The sequence below is a fragment of the Acinonyx jubatus genome, chromosome B2, assembly GCF_027475565.1.
Source record: "Acinonyx jubatus isolate Ajub_Pintada_27869175 chromosome B2, VMU_Ajub_asm_v1.0, whole genome shotgun sequence".
Classification (NCBI taxonomy): domain Eukaryota; kingdom Metazoa; phylum Chordata; class Mammalia; order Carnivora; family Felidae; genus Acinonyx; species Acinonyx jubatus.
The window spans coordinates 93380025-93397590 of NC_069385.1; the positions used below are offsets into that span (position 1 = coordinate 93380025).

Sequence of the window (17566 nt, forward strand, 5' to 3'; positions counted from 1 at the left end):
TCCCCACCCTCACTAACTTTTGTGTTTATTAAAGATATATATGCCCATGGTCTAAAGAGGCAAACAGTTCCTCAGTCCACTTCTGTTTCCTTCTCCCAAGACATTTAGTCTCAATTTCTTCAGCTGGATCTTTTTGTTTTGACTCAGTTATCTCTAAAAATTGTACTTACATTACTATTTATTCATCTTTAAGTTTTTGGCATTAACTATTGACTTCTCACATTGGATAAATGAGGATTTAGCTGTCTTTCCTTGCTGAATATACATGTACACTTTCAATTCCCACAGTTGTTCTAATAAAGCATTGTAATGTTATTAGGATCAAAACTTAGTATTTACATTATTATGTAAAGCTATTCACAGTTGAGCTGTGTAGTATTATTACATGATTCTTTTTCCTGACCCACATCATTTTTTTCTTTTCCATGATGTTAGCAATTGTCTTTTTTTCCCAGTTGCTTATATATAAGTATCCTATGTAAAATTAGAAATTTAGTCTCAGTTATTCCCCCAAAATTTAGACACAAGAGATGTTTTATTAACTTATTCTTTTTGAAAGTTATTTCTTGAGACTTTGCTCTGAAAATATCTGGCAATACTTTACTTTTGATATTCAGCCGTCATTCTGAGATTTCACCTTATCAGTTTCCTGGTGATTCTCTTTACTCTCCCCCATGTGGATCTCCTGTTACTTGGGCCTGTGGTTTTCTTCTGTTTTGGTTTCCCACATTGGAAAACAATATCCTTCATTAGTTTTCTGAGAAAGGGTACATGAGTGGTATGTGAAACACGTCATTAGTTTGTTCATTTGATTGTTAGTTTTGACTCAGTATAGAATAATGGGTTAGGTATTTTTCCACAGAACTTTGAAACCTTTTCTCCATTGTTTTCTATTAAGAAGTCTGGGTTCTTTTGGATTCTTCATACATTGTATATGTTAGTGTTCTGAAATTTTATAATAGTGAGACTAGATATGTATAAATTTTATTCCATTTAGCTAGTTATTCAGTGTAACCTTTCATTCTGAAAACTCATGGCCTTCAATTCTGGGAAATGACTATTTTTGAAGATACCTTCCCCTTTATTTTTCTCTATTATATTTTTCTGAGGTTCTTATTATTCATATATCAAACCTCCTAGATTGGTCATCTTTTTCTTTTTTAGTCTCTTTGACCTTATTTTTTTTACTTTTTGCTTTTTTCTCTTATTTCTGGAAAGTTCTACAGTGCACGCTGCATTGTTTCTTGACTCTTCTCACTGATTACTTAGGATTAGCTTACTGTGGTTTGTTAAAAGTTTGCTACAATTTTTCAACATGCTTTCTACCATCCAAATCTTTTTTCTGTTGTCCTCATTTCCATTTTCTTTTTCCTTTTTCACTTATGCCTTTTAGTTCATTTTTTTTGAAACCAGCAAAAGTAAATGTGTATATTATATCTGACATCTCTCTCCAAAAAGCCTTATCCACTTTTTTTAAAGAAAAGTTTATAAAAATAAAGGAGGTCTTTCATCTTAAACGATCAAGTAAAAAAATATTTGGTTAATCAAGGAAATCAGCTAAAATAAAGTACCATTCACCTTAGCTTTGAAGCAATGTTAAATATCTTTCTTTTTATTAGTTTACACAATATTTAATTAAACTGCATATTTGCAAGAACCAGCGCAGTTAGGATAAGCAATTTTGGAAAGAACTACAATTAATTTTTAGTAAGTATACAACTAGAATGGTGGAAGAAGTGGTGGACGGGACTTGTTAAAGTAGCTGATCTCGAGGGTTAGAGTGAGGAGGGTCAAAGGTAATTTGATTGGGAGGTGAGAGATGATGGGGTACAGGCTAGTGAGTACAACAGAATTGGAAAGATGCTCAGTGGATAGGTTGTTACTGGAAATTGGAATCTCTGAATTAAGATCTCTCTGACTTACAATGTATGGCTTGTGTCACTATTGCAGATAATACTCCTCTGCATGTGACAGGAAAACTCTTATATATGAATAATGAAGATGTTTTAACAGCCTGGTAAGATTTAATTATTTATCTGATTTACTCTTCAGAAATGTATCAACTCCCTGTTTCACAATACAACAATATTTTCATTTTATTTTGCTTATTAGAATTAGAATTAATTGTTAATTGGGAGGGTTAAAGAAAGAGGATGAAAACTTCAGCTATAATTTTTTTACTCTGCCTTTATTTTTAAAAATTTTTAAAGTTTATTGATTAATTTTGAGAAAGAACAAGCAGGGATCGGGCAGAGAAAGAAGGAGAGGGAGAATCGCAAGCAGGCTCTGTGCTGTGAATGTGGAGACTGACGTGGGGCTTGATCTCGAGAACTGTGAGATCATGACCTGAGCTTAAACAAGAGTTAGATGCTCAACCAACTGAGCCACCCAGGCACCCCATGATTTATTAAAGTTTCCAAAGAAAATCAGCATTTGGCTTTGGATTAAATTATGAAAAATCAACCAAAAATAATTAGGCAAATAGGTCCAGTTTGATTTTTTTAAGTTTTAAGAGAGAAATGAAAAACTTTTTAGATATTAAGTTTTGTAATTAAGAACAGAGAGCAAAATTTGTCAGCAATATAGAAACTATTATAAACAATGTGTTTGAATTTTATATTATGGTTTAGTTAGAAGTAGACACAGAGGGTAAACTGAGAAGACCTTGAAGTTTATACGGTAGACAAGGGACACAAGGGAGACAGGTGGAAAGATGAGCAAAGAAGCAAAGGAAAAAATAGAGTTGATTACAACAAACATAAAACAATATGCAGTTATGGAAATAGAACAAAAGAGTCAGGCCTGGCTGATGGGCTGGAGTGTTGGCTTGGGCTTCCTCAGGCCAGAGTCCAGAACAGAAGTGATCAGCTATGGAGACTGTACACTCATACATGGAAAATGCTTAGAGAGGATTTGATTTGATTCAGAACACTTCCCTCCTCTCCCCCACCAACACGAAGTCACAAGTGAAGGCAACAGAAGCATAATTTCAAACTCTCTTTGAGAAAGCATTCCTTATTCCTCTGACTGAGTTAGGATTGTTTCTGGACTATGTGGGGGCAACCTGTAGATCATTCTATGTTCCTTGTGGCCAGCTGGGAAGGGCGGGGGTTTGTCAGAGAGTGACATTTGTAAAATTAGAAAGGGTAAATAAAGAAAAATGGTTGTGGCTATATAGCAAAGGACCAAAATTAATTTAGAAGCTAGAAAGGACCCTAGAAAACAAAAGGAGAGGAAAGGAAAGGGAAGGGAAGGGAAGGGAAGGGAAGAGACGAGAAGAGACGAGAAGAGACGAGAAGAGACGAGACGAGAAGAGAAGAGAAGAGAAGAGAAGAGAAGAAAAAAATGGGAATTACAAATGAGTGGATCTTTGCCATTGGTATAAATCTGGGTCACTTACAACTGTATTTTTCCATTTGTGTTTTGTCTGTGGACTGTGATTGCATAGTTGTCTAATAAATGTTTCATCATCTGAGTCTAACAATAGAGTTCATTCTAGAATACAATTGTTATATAACAAAATTCAGTATGTTGGAGAAAAAGTCAATCAACACAGTTTTAAGCTCTGCAATGTCCTTTGTTTGTAGGGAGTCAGGCATAAATGAGCATTTGTCATTCGACTCTTCTAGTGCATTTCCAGCATACTGTGCCTTGGGCATGACACATCAGAGTCTGGTGTTTATCTTTTATTACCTGCCAGACCCCTCTGGAAAAGAGCCTCAATGGAATTCATCATCTGCCGTATTTGTTTCAGGTATACATATAAATACGTGTTGAACGCATTTGTTGGGGATTGTGGTTTCCAAAGTGGACTTAAATAAAAAAGTGTGAGATGGATGATGAAGGGGACCTTCTACAGGAGGTATGAAGTTAATGGTTAAAATGTTACTTACCAAAATACTGACAGCAAAGCTTTTTATTATTCTATGTGAACTATTTGAGTGCCAGTATGAATAAGGGCAGCATGATTATACTTGTTTTATGTCTGCTTCAGAGAAGTTGGTGAAGACACTCTCTCCTCTACTACACGTTGAGTTTATAAATATAATCAAAACTAAATTCAGAATTTGCATTAGAAAAGCTCATTTAGTTTGAATAATCATTGAAAATAACTTTACTAGGCACTGCATTTAGGAAGCATAAAGATGGTGTAGAATTCTTTTATGCATATTTTGGTTGTTTTTAAGAGCACAATCTTTGTTTTTCTCAAAGCTTTTGTCTCATAATAAAAATGCTTTGAGGTTAAGTGGCTAAAGGTGAGAACCCATTTTCAAATTATAATTGAAATGCATGGCATTTAAATAGTGATAGCCTCTCATCTGCTCTAGAATATATTAAAATACTCAGTTGTCAACATGTAGCACTTCTCACTAGTTTTTAATGGGTATGTATCCAACTTTTACTCTTGTATTTCTGACAGACCATTCTGGAAGACTGTAAGGTAGACTGGGAGGTGCATTGTGGTCGAATCTTGGAGAATGTGGGTTTTCTTTAGATGGATTTAAGAAAATAAAATACAAGAAGCACATCTACTAAGTGCAAAGCATAGTGGTAGGACAATGCACTGTGTTTGAAATAGAGGCATAGAGAAAATAGACCTGATCCCCCCTCCTCCATCTAGTGGAGAAGACAGCTTGAAGGCTAAGGAAGAGTGGGGCCACTGCTACGTAGAATGAGTGTGAGCTGTGTGCTTTGGGATGGAGACAACAAATGCACTTTCCACAAGGAAACTGGGTAACAGTATGTGAAGAAGGGATTCACTGAAGAGTAGCTGTGGCTCATCACACAGTGTCCTGTCATTGTCAGAGGTGTCAAATGATGGACACATTTAATAGAATGATTTTATCTGAAAGTAAATTTGGAGCTGAAAATAAATGATGACTTCGGGAAAGTAATTAGAATGCACATCATTACCTTTTTAAAAAATTTCTTTTAAGTTTTATTTATTTTGAGAGAGAAAGAGAACATGAGCAGGGGAAGGGGGAGAGAGACAAGGAGGGAGAGAATCCCAAACAGGTTCTGCACTGTCAGTGTGGAGCCCAGTTCAGGGCTCAAACCCAAGAACCTTGAGATCATGACCTGAGCAGAAATCAGGAGTCAGATGCTTAACCAACTGAGCCACACAGGTAACTCACTCACCTTTTCAAATATTGGCGTCTAACTATTCAACTTCTTCTTGGTCTAGGTTTTATTACACCTGAGCCTATGACAAAACTGTATTTCCCACCCCCAGCTGTATTCCCAGGTGGCCCAGCTTTTGTGAAAATCTTTAAGTGTCATAGTCTTCCAAGACCAGTCTAGACCAAATGTTGAGTATTCATTCACTCTTAGGAGAATAGAAAAACTAGCAATATGATTTTGAAGTACACAATTTTCATGGCAAGAGACAAACCCTGTGTCTTGGGAAAAAGTTCTTTGATAACTGGGATAGAACATTATATTTACTAGATGTAATAAAAGTGAGTGTTGGTGTCCACTTGACCCAACTCTCCTCTGAATAATCCCTGTGGTTACCCTGTGTAGGGTCATATTCTCAGAAAGAGAAAGAATATGGAAGGTGGGAGGGAGATGGTGTGTGACATTCTGTTTCTACTTAACTAATGTCTGGAAAAGGACAATGATTTTGTTCCATACCAGATGTTTTGGTAACGTGAGCTGCAGCAGCATGAGGTTAACTGCAAAAAACACAGCAGCTGAACAAAGACTCGATGAATCAAAAGGGAAGATTGTGCGTGTGAAGAAACTCTCCCAGGTGGTTACTTCCCCAGCCTGAACAAATTCTTTGGTAGAATCTTCAGTGGAAATGAACAGTTATTAATCTTAGATTTGGTATTTCCCTAAAGAATATTTTACTGAGATTCTCTATTCAAAACAATGTCATAAAGTCGTGTGTTCAGCCAAATTCTCAGCAGCAGGGAACAGACAATAGATCAAAAACACATTCTTATTCCTGAAAGTAGACCCTATGGGTGTGTGAAGTTGCAAATTGATGGAAATGGCAGGACATCATAATAATTAAAAGCTATTTATCAAAACCTTGCATGTGGTCCTGAGCTGGGTGATATGCCAAGCGAGTTGGGTAAGATCTGTTCTCTGCCCTGTAAATTATGCATCTGTGAGGTAGACACAGAGGAAAACACCTGCACAGGTAGACACAAAGGGGTGATGCTTCCAGATTGCAGGACGAATGGACCCCATCTGGGTGAGACCAGAGGTTCATCCTACTCTGCAGCCTGTATCTTGTGTGTGTGTGTGTGTGTGTGTGTGTGTGTGTGTGTGTGTTGGGGCATTAAGTGCAGCTCTGTGGGAAGCTATGACTGACTTTCTAGAAGTAGGACTCAAGGCTAGAGATTTCCCTACTCCAACTTACCCTCTTTTCCCTGCTTTATGCTTGTCTGTGCAACTCTGTATAGACTTTCTGATTCTATTTTTATATTTTAAATATGTTTTGTCTCTTAAACATTCAGTTTTGTTTTTAGATTTCAAGGTTTTTAATTCATTTTATGTTTATTTTTATTTACCTTGAATCTACCTCCCTTTAAGTACCTCTCTTGATGTTAAAAATTAGGTTTGTGTTTCACATACCTAATACACTCCCCGAAACCGGAATGCCTGTGTTTTCATCTTGGCTGTACTACCTACTAGCTGGGTGAGCTGGGGCAAAGTATTGGATTTTTCTGTGCTTCATTTGGACATTAATAGTACTGACTGGAAGAGATTTTGTGAGAGATTAAATGAGTTAATACAAGTCCAGGGCTTAGAATAGTGCTCAGAACTACTGAATAACAGCAGTTATTCATCATATGCACTTTACTATGTTGTAGATGACCAGCAGTGTTTCCCCGAAGTTTTCATTTTTATAGCCTTGAGGAGTTTTGCACTTTTTCTTTTACATGGTAGAACTTTATTTACCTTTTTTGGTAAACGTTTGTTTGTTTGTTTGTTTATGAGAGTGGGGGAGGGGCAGAGAGAGGGAGAAAGAGAATCCCAAGCAGGCTCCACACTATCAGCACAGAGCCCAACCTGGGGCTCCATCTCATGAACCGTGAGACCATGACCTGAACTGAAATCAAGAGTTGGACACTTAACCGGGTGAGCCACCCAGGTGCCCCTATTTGCCTTTCTATGTGATAATGATAACAATTACATGTGGCATACATTTATATAAATAAACACATATTGATCCACTTCTAGCTCATTAATGTTTTTCCAGGGGCAGTGACTAGAACTATATTTAGTATTCTAGCCATAAACATATCACATTGTTTTTAAAAGATGGAGCTCCTCCTGTCACATTGAAAATATTCTTTTTTGATGAGGCCCAATATTTTTATCTGCAGCAGCCTATTAGCTGATATCTTTGCTGACAGTTCTATAATGTTCTTGGATCTTATTTCACTCTATATTATAGAACTCATTACCATAAATATATATTATATACTACATGTATATTTAAATTTTTCTACAAATCTTCTCTCACCTTTGAAACATATTTGGTTTTATGCCCATCACAGAGACTGCAAAAATTACTTTGATCCTATTTACACGGATATTTTTAGAGACAAAATCTTCATTTCTCAGGTAAATATGGAAATTTATTTTTCAGTAAAAAAAGAAGGCCAGTACTAGCATCAAGCTCAGGAAATTGACCAAACTTTTTGTCCTTTATTATTTTAGCTTCATTTGTTTTTTAGCTTCATATTGTGAAAATAACATGGTGTTAGATGTTTATAAAATCATTTTTCCCCTCTCTGAAACTATTGACTCTGCACACTTTTCTCATATAGAATGTTGTGTTCAAGATTTTACCTGCAGAGGAGAGATTGGCTCTAGGCTTGGTTCTGCTGTTGCATATTTTGCCATCTTGTTGGGAATGGAAGTGAGATGCCGAGAACTTCACATCATTTACAGCGTAGTGGCAGCCAATAATTAACATTGTGGCCCTTCTTTCACATAGAGGCTCCTTACAATGATAGTTTCTCTATAATTTTTGGGCGGAGATGGATATATAGGTGGAACAGGGTTCCATCTAACCTACCAACTTGGATCTAGGTTATTTTACTGTAAAAGTGGTGAGAACTGGAAACTATCTGGGTCATCCCTGACAATTGACTATCCAACCCCACCACAAATGTGCTTGAGGATGACAAACCTGACATGTTTCCAAATAGCTCCTCCTATTTTTAGCCCATTATAGTTAAGTAAAATTCTGATTCTCTGTAACTTCCAAGGAATGTATCTGTAGTTACCTTTACCTTAGGTTTACCTCAAAAGACAGGGATGCTATTGAACTCTGTGTTAAAATGTGAAGTTAAAAAAAATCAACTTGAATTTCCTGCTGCCTTTTATATAAAACTGCTCAGTGTTTAGCATTCTTAAAAGCAACATTTTTAGTTTTCAATATTTTGTTGCTTGAGGGCACCTGGGTTGCTCATTTGGTTGAGCATCTCTTTAAAAATTTTTTTTTTAATGTTTATTTATTTTTGAGAGAGAGAGAGAGAGAGAGAGAGAGTGAACGAACGGGGGGAGCAGCAGAGAGCGGGAGATACAGAATCTGAAGCATGCTCCAGGCTCCAAGCTGTCAGCCCAGAGCCCAGTGCAGGGCTCAGACTCAGGAATGGTAAGATCATGACCTGAGCTGAAGTCAGATGCTTAACCAACTGAGCCACCCAGGTGCCCCATCCAGCCCCTGACTCTTGATTTAGCTCAGGTCATGATCTCCTGGTTCGTGGGTTTGAGCCCCACAATTGGCTCTGTGTTGATAGCACAGAGCCTGATTGGGATTCTGTCTCCTTCTATCTTTGCCCACCACCCCCACTTCTCACCCCCTTGCTTACTCTCTATCTCACTCTCTCAAAACAACAACAACAACAACAACAACAACAACAACAACTCATTATTTTGTTGTCTGTTAAGTTTGTAAATAAGAGGAAAAAATGAAAGAAGAATTTCAAACCACACGTTTGGATTCTGCTATTTTCTAGGTGTGAAGTCAGGGGGGGTAGTTACTATAACTTTCAAAGACTTAGCTGTTGCATCAGCAAGATGGTTCTAGGGGCACCTTCCTCATTCATATAATATACTTACACCACTTTCTATCACGTATTATATTTATGTTCCATGGAACAAGTAGCTCATCTTTATTTCTCCTATGGCATCCAAACCAGTGACTGGCCTCTTCTAGATACTCACTAAGTACTTGTATGAATGAATTTCATACAAAGAGGGTGGCTCCAGTAAGTCTCCTGTCAACAAGGTGTATAAATGTACTATATCTATTTTCAGTTTCTATTTTTGATATATTTCAAAATGCGCATAGTCCCAATCAGTACTGACACATTAAATCATTACTAGAAACAATTATTAAAGAAGTTATATTAGAAGATGAGCCATTATAAGAGTTATTTGGAGTGGTAAGAAATGACTTTCCGAAAATATTTGCTTGTCAAAAAATCTAAAGTTTAGAGGAGAACAGAGGACTCTTACTGTTTTTAAAATTTTATATTTTATTTCATGAGCTTCTGACCTTTGAGTTTTTGCAATGAGGATTATTGCATTTGTAATAAAGAACATTGTAACAAAAGTCTCCAGAGATCCATGTATTCAGATGGAACCTCCTAAAATGCAATACAGCTTAAGGATTAAAATTATTTAAAAAATATATAGATGAAGAATTAGCGTTGGAAATAAGTAGATCTGTAGGTAATGTCTCCTTAAGAATGTCTTATTTTCTTTAAGTTGGGAAATGGTGGTCATTTGGGTCTTTGTCCTTAATGATATCAGGGACTCTAATTTAGGGTAAGACTACAGTGACTTTGCAGAAACAGCTTGGTTGAAGGAGTGAATCACTTAGTAGACCATAAAGAAGTGTTCTAGGTTTCCAAATAAGTTTCCAAAGGATGGTTATTTATCTGGTTGGTGAGTCAGAGAACTAAAAAGGCAAATACTTTGGACAGGTCTTGAGTAAGACAGGGAACAGATAAGAACTGAAGAAAATTAATGACCAAGACAATAGAAAGCATGTGTTTTATAATTTTCTTTCTTTTTTATTTTCTTTTTTATTGTTCCTTAATGCTTAGAAAATTCTTTTGAAATATCAGCATGTTTTAGTTATGCTATGAGGAAAAATAGGAAATAAGATTTTGTGTATGTCTTAAAGGACATAATCATAACCTTGAAGATAAGGTGTGGCTTTGAGGATAAATACAGTGAGGAAAACCCTAAAGGAAAGGTGGAATTAATGGGGTGAAGGGGCAGAGTCACTGCAGAGCAGCTCCCCAGCAGGGATTCCTTTCTCTTAGCTCACCTTGAGAAAACTGAGGGAATCCAGTAACATTTTATCTAGGAAAAGTGTTTTGATTACATCAACCCATTCATTCTATTGGATATCCAAAGATTTCATTTTAAATCACTTATGAAGGAGAGATCTGAGTTGAAGTTCCCTTCTGGCCTTATATTCCAGCAAAGTAGGCCTTGGTTGCCATTCACTGATTAGAAAATATTTACTCAATTCCTATTTTATTCTAGTCAATATATTCGGCACAAGGATACATATAAAATGCCACCTTCTAAGACTCTCCAGTCCTTGGACTAGGTTCCCCTTGTCGGTCTTTCCTGGTTTCATTTCCCATTTCATCTCTCTTGGATTCCATATCTCATCTTTCTTGCCAGTATCCTTAACTTATTTTTGTTATTGTCTTCCTAAGTTTGTATCTTCACAAAACCTCAATCCTGGAAGAATTTGCTGGAGGAAAAATAATTTACCTGTACAGATTGATGCCACTATAACTTAAAAATCTCCCATTTCTGTGGGGCACTCGGCACTTTTGTTTCCTGAGTTGGCTTTTTTGAATTCTCTGCTATGGCAATGTCAACCATTTCCATTTTTCTTAAACCTCTAGTCTTGCATTCTAATACTGTCATCTGTGCGTCTAATACTGTGCATCTCCCACCCAGAGAAGAAAATTGGAAGCTTCATAACTGGCTACCTTTCTTATCCAAAATAGACAAGAAAGAACAAATGTTTAAAATTAGTTTTGCATCCAGATTCTGCCACTTCCTGGGTGAACTTAATTGTCATGAGGCACAATTATGTCACCTGAATAGCCCTCATTAGATGTTGACAATTCCCTTCTTCCCCTCCTCCTCTTAATTTCCCTTTCCTCCTTAATTTTTTTTCTTCTCTCTTCCTTCTAACATTCTATCTTCCTTTCTTCCTCTTATAGAGGAAGATATATTAAAGTTAAACCTTTCATTTCAACTCTAGTTTCCATCTTTTCTGCCCTTTCAGGGACCTTGCTTTATCCTTCTTCTTCTCCCTTCAACATCTTCTTTATTAACTCCTTTCATTAAGCATTTAAATATGTGTAAGCCGTTCTTCCTAAAAGCAACATACGCTTTTCTTAGACCCTTCAGCACTTCTCCAGTGGTCAAAGTCTCTGTCTCTTTCTCTTGTTATTTTTGAGGTGTATTTTCTGACTGTCTCCGCTTGATAGTAGGGACTATTTCTGTTGTGTTTGTAGTGTGTGGACCTTGGACTAAGCATCTCTCATTCCCTCCTCAACTCTTTGGTGTCCACCTTCTTCCACTGAACCTGCCTTTACCAATGCCTCTAGTGACTCGAGTTGTAAAACACAATGGACTAGCCTTTTTTCCTTTTTTCTTGTTTTTGATAATATGGAAGATGTACATTTATACAACGTATGTTTTTTTTAAATATAATTTATTGTCAAATCGTCTTACATACAACACCCAGCGCTCATCCCAACAAGTGCCCTCCTCAATGCCCATCACACTTTTCCCCTCTCCCCTACCTCCCCATCCACCCTCAGTTTGTTCTCTGTATTTAAGAGTCTCTTGTGGTTTGCCTCCCTCTCTGTTTGAAACTTTTTTTCCCACCTACCCTTCCCCCATGGACTTCTGTTAAGTTTCTCAAGATCCACATATGAGTAAAAATATATGATATCTGTCCTCTGACTGACTTATTTCACTCAGCATAATACCTTCCAGTTCCATCCACATTGTTTCAAATGGCATGATTTTATTCTTTCTCAACAATGGACTAGTCTTAATATCAACCTTATTTATCATTTCAGTAGTAGGCCTACTGGTACTCCCTTCTTTTAATACAGCTTTTATTTCTTGCTATCAATGAAACCACTCTGTCCCAACTTTTTCTTTCACTTTCTTGTCATTTTTTTTTCCTCTGATTACTTTTTGGGATTCCATTTCTTTGTTTACTTATTAAGTGTTGTCCTTTTTCAGCTCTAGCTTAGTCCTCTTATTTTCTCAGTCTCTGCTCTTTCTCTTAATGGTTTAGCCACTTTCAGGGCTATGCTCTTTACTTCCATTTTATCTCTTGGATTCTGACCCCTGCTTGCTGTAGGCCTTCAGAAGACACAGTCATCATAGGGTCCATATGTTCACAAAACAACCCAGCAACTCCTGTCTCAGGTCTCCTCCTCATCCTGGGATCTCTAGTCAGAAACCTATCACCTTTGACCCTCTGTCTCTTGCACCTCCTATATCAAGTCAATCACCAAATTGTTAAGTCTACCTCCCAAATATATCTGTAGTATGTTCATTTTCCCCGTCCCTACAGCCATTGCCATAATCAGATCAACATAATCTCTACCCTAGTTTGCCCAAGTGGATATTGAGGCTATAAGTACTTCCTTGGTTTATAGTGGCAGTGGTTCTTAACTCTAGAAGGGATGCCTAAATATATCCTTGGCACTTAAGGAACCCCAAAAACTAATTGTTGCCTTGTGGTTTGGAGAGAAAAGTATACAAATGGAAGGAAGCTACTTTAATGATACTGAGAATTATTTTACAAAGCAGAGATTTTTAAGAGAAGGCTGAATATTTTACCAATTGTGATGAAGAAGACAATAATTGATTACAAAATTTGATAAGGGATCTGCTTTCACTGAGGATTTAAAAAAAAATTAGCCATCTTTGAATGGAGTGGCTACAGCAAATTGTCCAGGGGGTTAATTTTGAGCTGTGACCAAAAGAGTAGATTACATTTCCTTAGGACAGGCTAGAAAACCAATGAGCGAAGGAAAAAAGAAATCAGTGTGGGACAGAGGAATGATAAAATTAGTTTTGAATGGGTGGAGATAAGGTTTGTGTGTACAAATGGCCAGCTATGGAGTCTGGAGGCATTGGTGAGACTGGCCTCTGCAGGACCTCAGAGAATACTAATCTGAATTTTTCTTAAAGGTGGGGGGAAACTGGCTGCAACCTAAGCAGAGAAATAGTAATACCAACATTGTGATTTAAAGAAGGACCATGGGCCATAGTGTGGAGGATGGGTAAAAATGGAGAATGCAGGGAGGACATTTTGGTAACTGTTGTGGTAATCCAGGTGACAAAGATAGGAAATGGAAGCACTCATTTTAAATGGTGAACTCACTGAACAGAATGACCACAATCTGTTCCACTCTTCCTACTTCACTGTGCTCTGCTTTCAAGTGTTTGCTATTATAAAAAAAGTGACCCTGGACATGCATGACTTTATATTTTGTATTATTTTCTTAGAACAAATTGTTAGAAGTAGAACTAGTAGTTAATGGGTATGGATGGTTTTAGATTCATTGATGTAAGTTTGTGATGTGTCTTTGAAGTATCTCTTCTGTAAATATTTTGAATACATTTTCCTCCCTTTTTCTTTGAAGAGCACACTTTAAGGAAACTGAAGACATACTCTTTTCTCCCTGACATATTCTTTTAAATTTGATAATCATTGATACTTTTTTCTCCTTTTTTCTTTTCTTCTAAATTATTTTAAAGTTTAGTTATTTTTGAAAGAGAGAGAGAGAGAGAGAAAGAGTGTGAGTGGGGGAGGGGCAGAGAGAGACACACACACAGAATCTGAAGCAGGCTCCAGGCTTCAAAGCTGTCAGTGCAGAGACCTATGTGGGGCTCGAACTCACAAACTGAGAGATCATGACCTGAGCTGAAGTCAGATGCTTAACTGACTGAGCCACCCGGCACCCCTCATTATTTCTTTAAAAAAAATATTTATTTATTTATTTTTGAGAGAGAGAGAGAGAGAGAGAGCAAGGAGGGGAGGGGCAGAGAGAAAGAGGGAGACAGAATCCCAAACAGGCTCTGCATTGTCAGTGCAGAGTTGGCAATGGGGCTTGAACCCACCAACTGTAAGATCACAACCTGAGCGGAAACCAAGAATCAGACGCTTAACTGACTGAGCCACTCAGGTGCCTCTCCCATTATTTCTCACAGAGGTTAAAACTTGATGAGATTTGTTTTTGGCTTGCTTTCTTTTTCTTGCACCCCATCATTAATGAAGTCAGAGTGTTTGGTAAATGCATTCGTGATTATACCTCAGACTCTAGCCAGTATACAGGAGACAAAACAATGATTTTTAAAGTATTGATATTAAAAAAGTAGCTGTTAGAGAAAATTGAAAGTAAATGAATAAAATCAGTGATATTTAGAATCTAAATAACACTGGTTAATACATAGAAGGGAAACTTATTAGGTCAAATTAGGGTCTAAATTTAATGCTTGGCACAATCCCTTTAGGTTAAGCCTCTTTTAGTTAATTTGATCAAGCCACTGGGTTGAAATGCAAAATGACAAACTTTTATTAAGCCATAAAACAACTTTCAAAAGCAACAATGTGATGAGAGAAACATGAATTATGAAAATTCTTGTAATATGAAAACTTCTTTGAGGCCAGTCCCATGTATGAGACAAAGGAGTCCTCTAATGGAATGACAGCAGAAACATTTCTGAAGTGGGAAAAGCCTCTCTGTTGGGAATGTCAAATCAAGTCAGGATCAACCTACTGTAGTGGAATTTTGAGACTGTCTAAGCTAAGCATGAATTGGATTTGCATATTTATGTCATGTGATCAAAATTAAATTATGTATCTGTGCTTGTGCTCCTGGTTCTTCCAACCTGCCTTACCTCACCTCTCTCTATCTTCAGCGTATGTATCCCTTCTTCTTTTAAAGCTTGGCCTAGTTTCCCTGGCTGTGTGGAGACTGTTTATAAAATATTCTGCCTATTTAATAGTAGTAGTACTATAGAGTCCAGGCATGAGTATATTCTCGGAACCCTCCCCGAGAATTCTCCGACTGCTTGGCATACCCTCACCTCTCTGAGAAGTTCCCCTAGTTTATGTTCAGAATCTAGAGCTGTTCAGATAAAGGATTAGGGCCTGACTCAGTGAGAGCCATCTCCCAAGAGCCAGGGGCCCAGGATACCCAGGAGGTATCTTTCCCACAGACAACCCCAGTAATGCAGAGTGCCTAGGGAATAATAATAAGGATTAATGTCTGTTTCAGTGCTTACTACATACATCAGGCACTGCTTGTCCAACATAATGGTGCAACCAGGAGATCTGTAAATTGGAACTATATTGCTGAATGTCTGACAGATCAAGAAAAGTTTCTAAACTAGTTGGTAAACAGGTGCTGGTAAGAGTCCCTAAAGGCTCCCCCAACCCTCCTAACTTCTGTAGCTAGCCTACTATTCCTCTTGGGCTTTTGGAACTTTCATGATCCATCAGCTAAAGAGTTAACATCTCACCCTGCAGGGGCCTTCTAGAACCAGCAATGACGCTTCCCAGCATCCCAGCAATGATGCAGGGGTATTCTGGAGGTGTTCATTAAGGATGCATTAAGTATTTGTAATCTGGAGTCAATGTCTGGGTTCAAACCTTAGCTTTACCAATTATGAGAAATGTGATTTTGAGCTAGTTAATTAGTATTCCTTTGACTCAGTTGATAATATATTTATTGCAAGGGGTTATTTTGAGACTAAATGAATTAATACATGCAAAGCATTTAGAAGAGATGTGACATATAGTAGGTACAATAAAAGTATTTTTTATTTTTTATTAGCTGTAATAACAGTTAGATGTTTTGACCATCATGTCTCAGGACCACATTAAATACCAACGTTAGGGAAGAGATACGCCGTCACCGCTGCTCTCATTGTGCTGGGGGCCTCCAGAACTGCATATTCTGAGCAGCATTCCAGTCTTTTTGAGACCTGGCTATATAGTAGTTGAGAAATTTTCTTTTCTTCTTTACTTCCTACCTTATACTTTAAATTAATTGCCAATATTTAAAAAGCATAAAATTTCACAGGTGACTCTTATTAAAATGAACTTTCTCTAAACGGGCGTCTCTGGCATTTGGGAAGCAGAATGGCATTTTGGCAATCGGAAGATGTGTTTGTAAACTACATCTCTCACTCCCTCTTGAGGCCTTGGCAAATTATTCTGGGTCTCACTTTTCTCATTTGTAAAATGGAGATTCTATTACTGTGAGGGTTATGCTGAGAAATGTGCCTGACAAAGGGCTCGATTTTAGCACATTGCTATTCAATTGCAGGTTACAGTTTAAAGCTGAAGGAAATCTTAAAGTCTATCTCATTTGATTCCTTCTATCTGTATATGAGGGATACCTAATGGGTCAACTAACACAAATGTTAGTCTGCTCAATTTTCTTTCATATTTACATACCTGATCAAGTATTTCCTTGTCTAAACAAGACTTCTTAATAAAGCTAGTCATGTATTTATAGAAACATTTACCAAAAGTACAATTATATGATGTATATTTCTGGCAATGCAATTTTAGAAATGTTGAATACGTACAATAAAGTCAGGATATCACTGTCAGAATTCTTTCACAAGTGTATTGGAAAATATGTAAATAAAATGATAAACTGCTAGGAAAAATTAAACTCGTATATCTCACAATAAGTATCACATCATTCAAATATAAAATTGTCTGGAGTAGAGGGGACCACAATTTTCTAAGATGTGAAATTTTACTTTTATTTTATTTTATTTTATTTTATTTTATTTTATTTTATTTATTTTTAAAAAAATGTTTATTTTTGAGAGAGCGCAAGTGGAGGAGGGACAGAGGATCCGAAGCAGGCTCCCCGCTGACAGCAGGGAGCCCCATGTGGGGGAACTCATGAACCTAGAGATCAGGACATGAGCTGAAGTCGGATGATGCTCAACCAACTGATCCACCCAGGCGCCCCTAAGATGTGAAATTTTAAAATGACAAAAAAGATTGTATCCTATGAAATATACCTTTTAAAACGTAGTAACAATAATAACAATGTGTCCTGATTACATATAAACACCAACAGGTTGAATTCTGTTTTCTTCTTTTAGCTTTTGGAGGCTGAACTGGTCTTATTGACAAATGTGTACAGCTGTTCCCCAGATAACTTGCTCCCAGATGCAGAATCTTTCAGAATCTGCTCTTCAAAAAGACAATAGCTCAAAACATTTTAGACTATAGTTTTTGACCCTGACCCTGCCACTTATTTCTCCCTTCACACTACAATGAGGAGTTTGTAAAAAAAAAAAAAAAACATAAAGAATACTAATGTCTGCTTTTTTTTCTTATTATTTTTTTTAATGTTAGCTTTCATGTCCTGGGACTGCAGGGGTGATTCTGCCCACTGTTGGCGCAGAGATGCCCGAGCTCTTCCCCCTTCAGCCCCTGCTTCACTGCCCAGCTCCTTGCTGGGAATAGCCCTTGACAGGTCTATTGAAGAATTCTGTC

General features: G+C 37.2%; 1 protein-coding gene across 2 annotated transcripts in view; it reads left to right on the forward strand.

The window, feature by feature from the left end:
• The first annotated feature begins 1948 nt into the window (after window positions 1–1948).
• The window catches only part of LGSN (lengsin, lens protein with glutamine synthetase domain), a 31033-nt gene continuing 15415 nt past the window's right edge, over window positions 1949–17566 (forward strand). For both annotated transcript variants that reach the window (XM_027057505.2, XM_053222621.1), the window contains exons 1-2: window positions 1949–2017; window positions 3588–3862. In XM_027057505.2, the coding sequence (XP_026913306.1) occupies window positions 3833–3862 (30 nt within the window). In that variant the 5' untranslated portion in view covers window positions 1949–2017; window positions 3588–3832. The remainder of the gene's footprint in view (window positions 2018–3587; window positions 3863–17566) is intronic.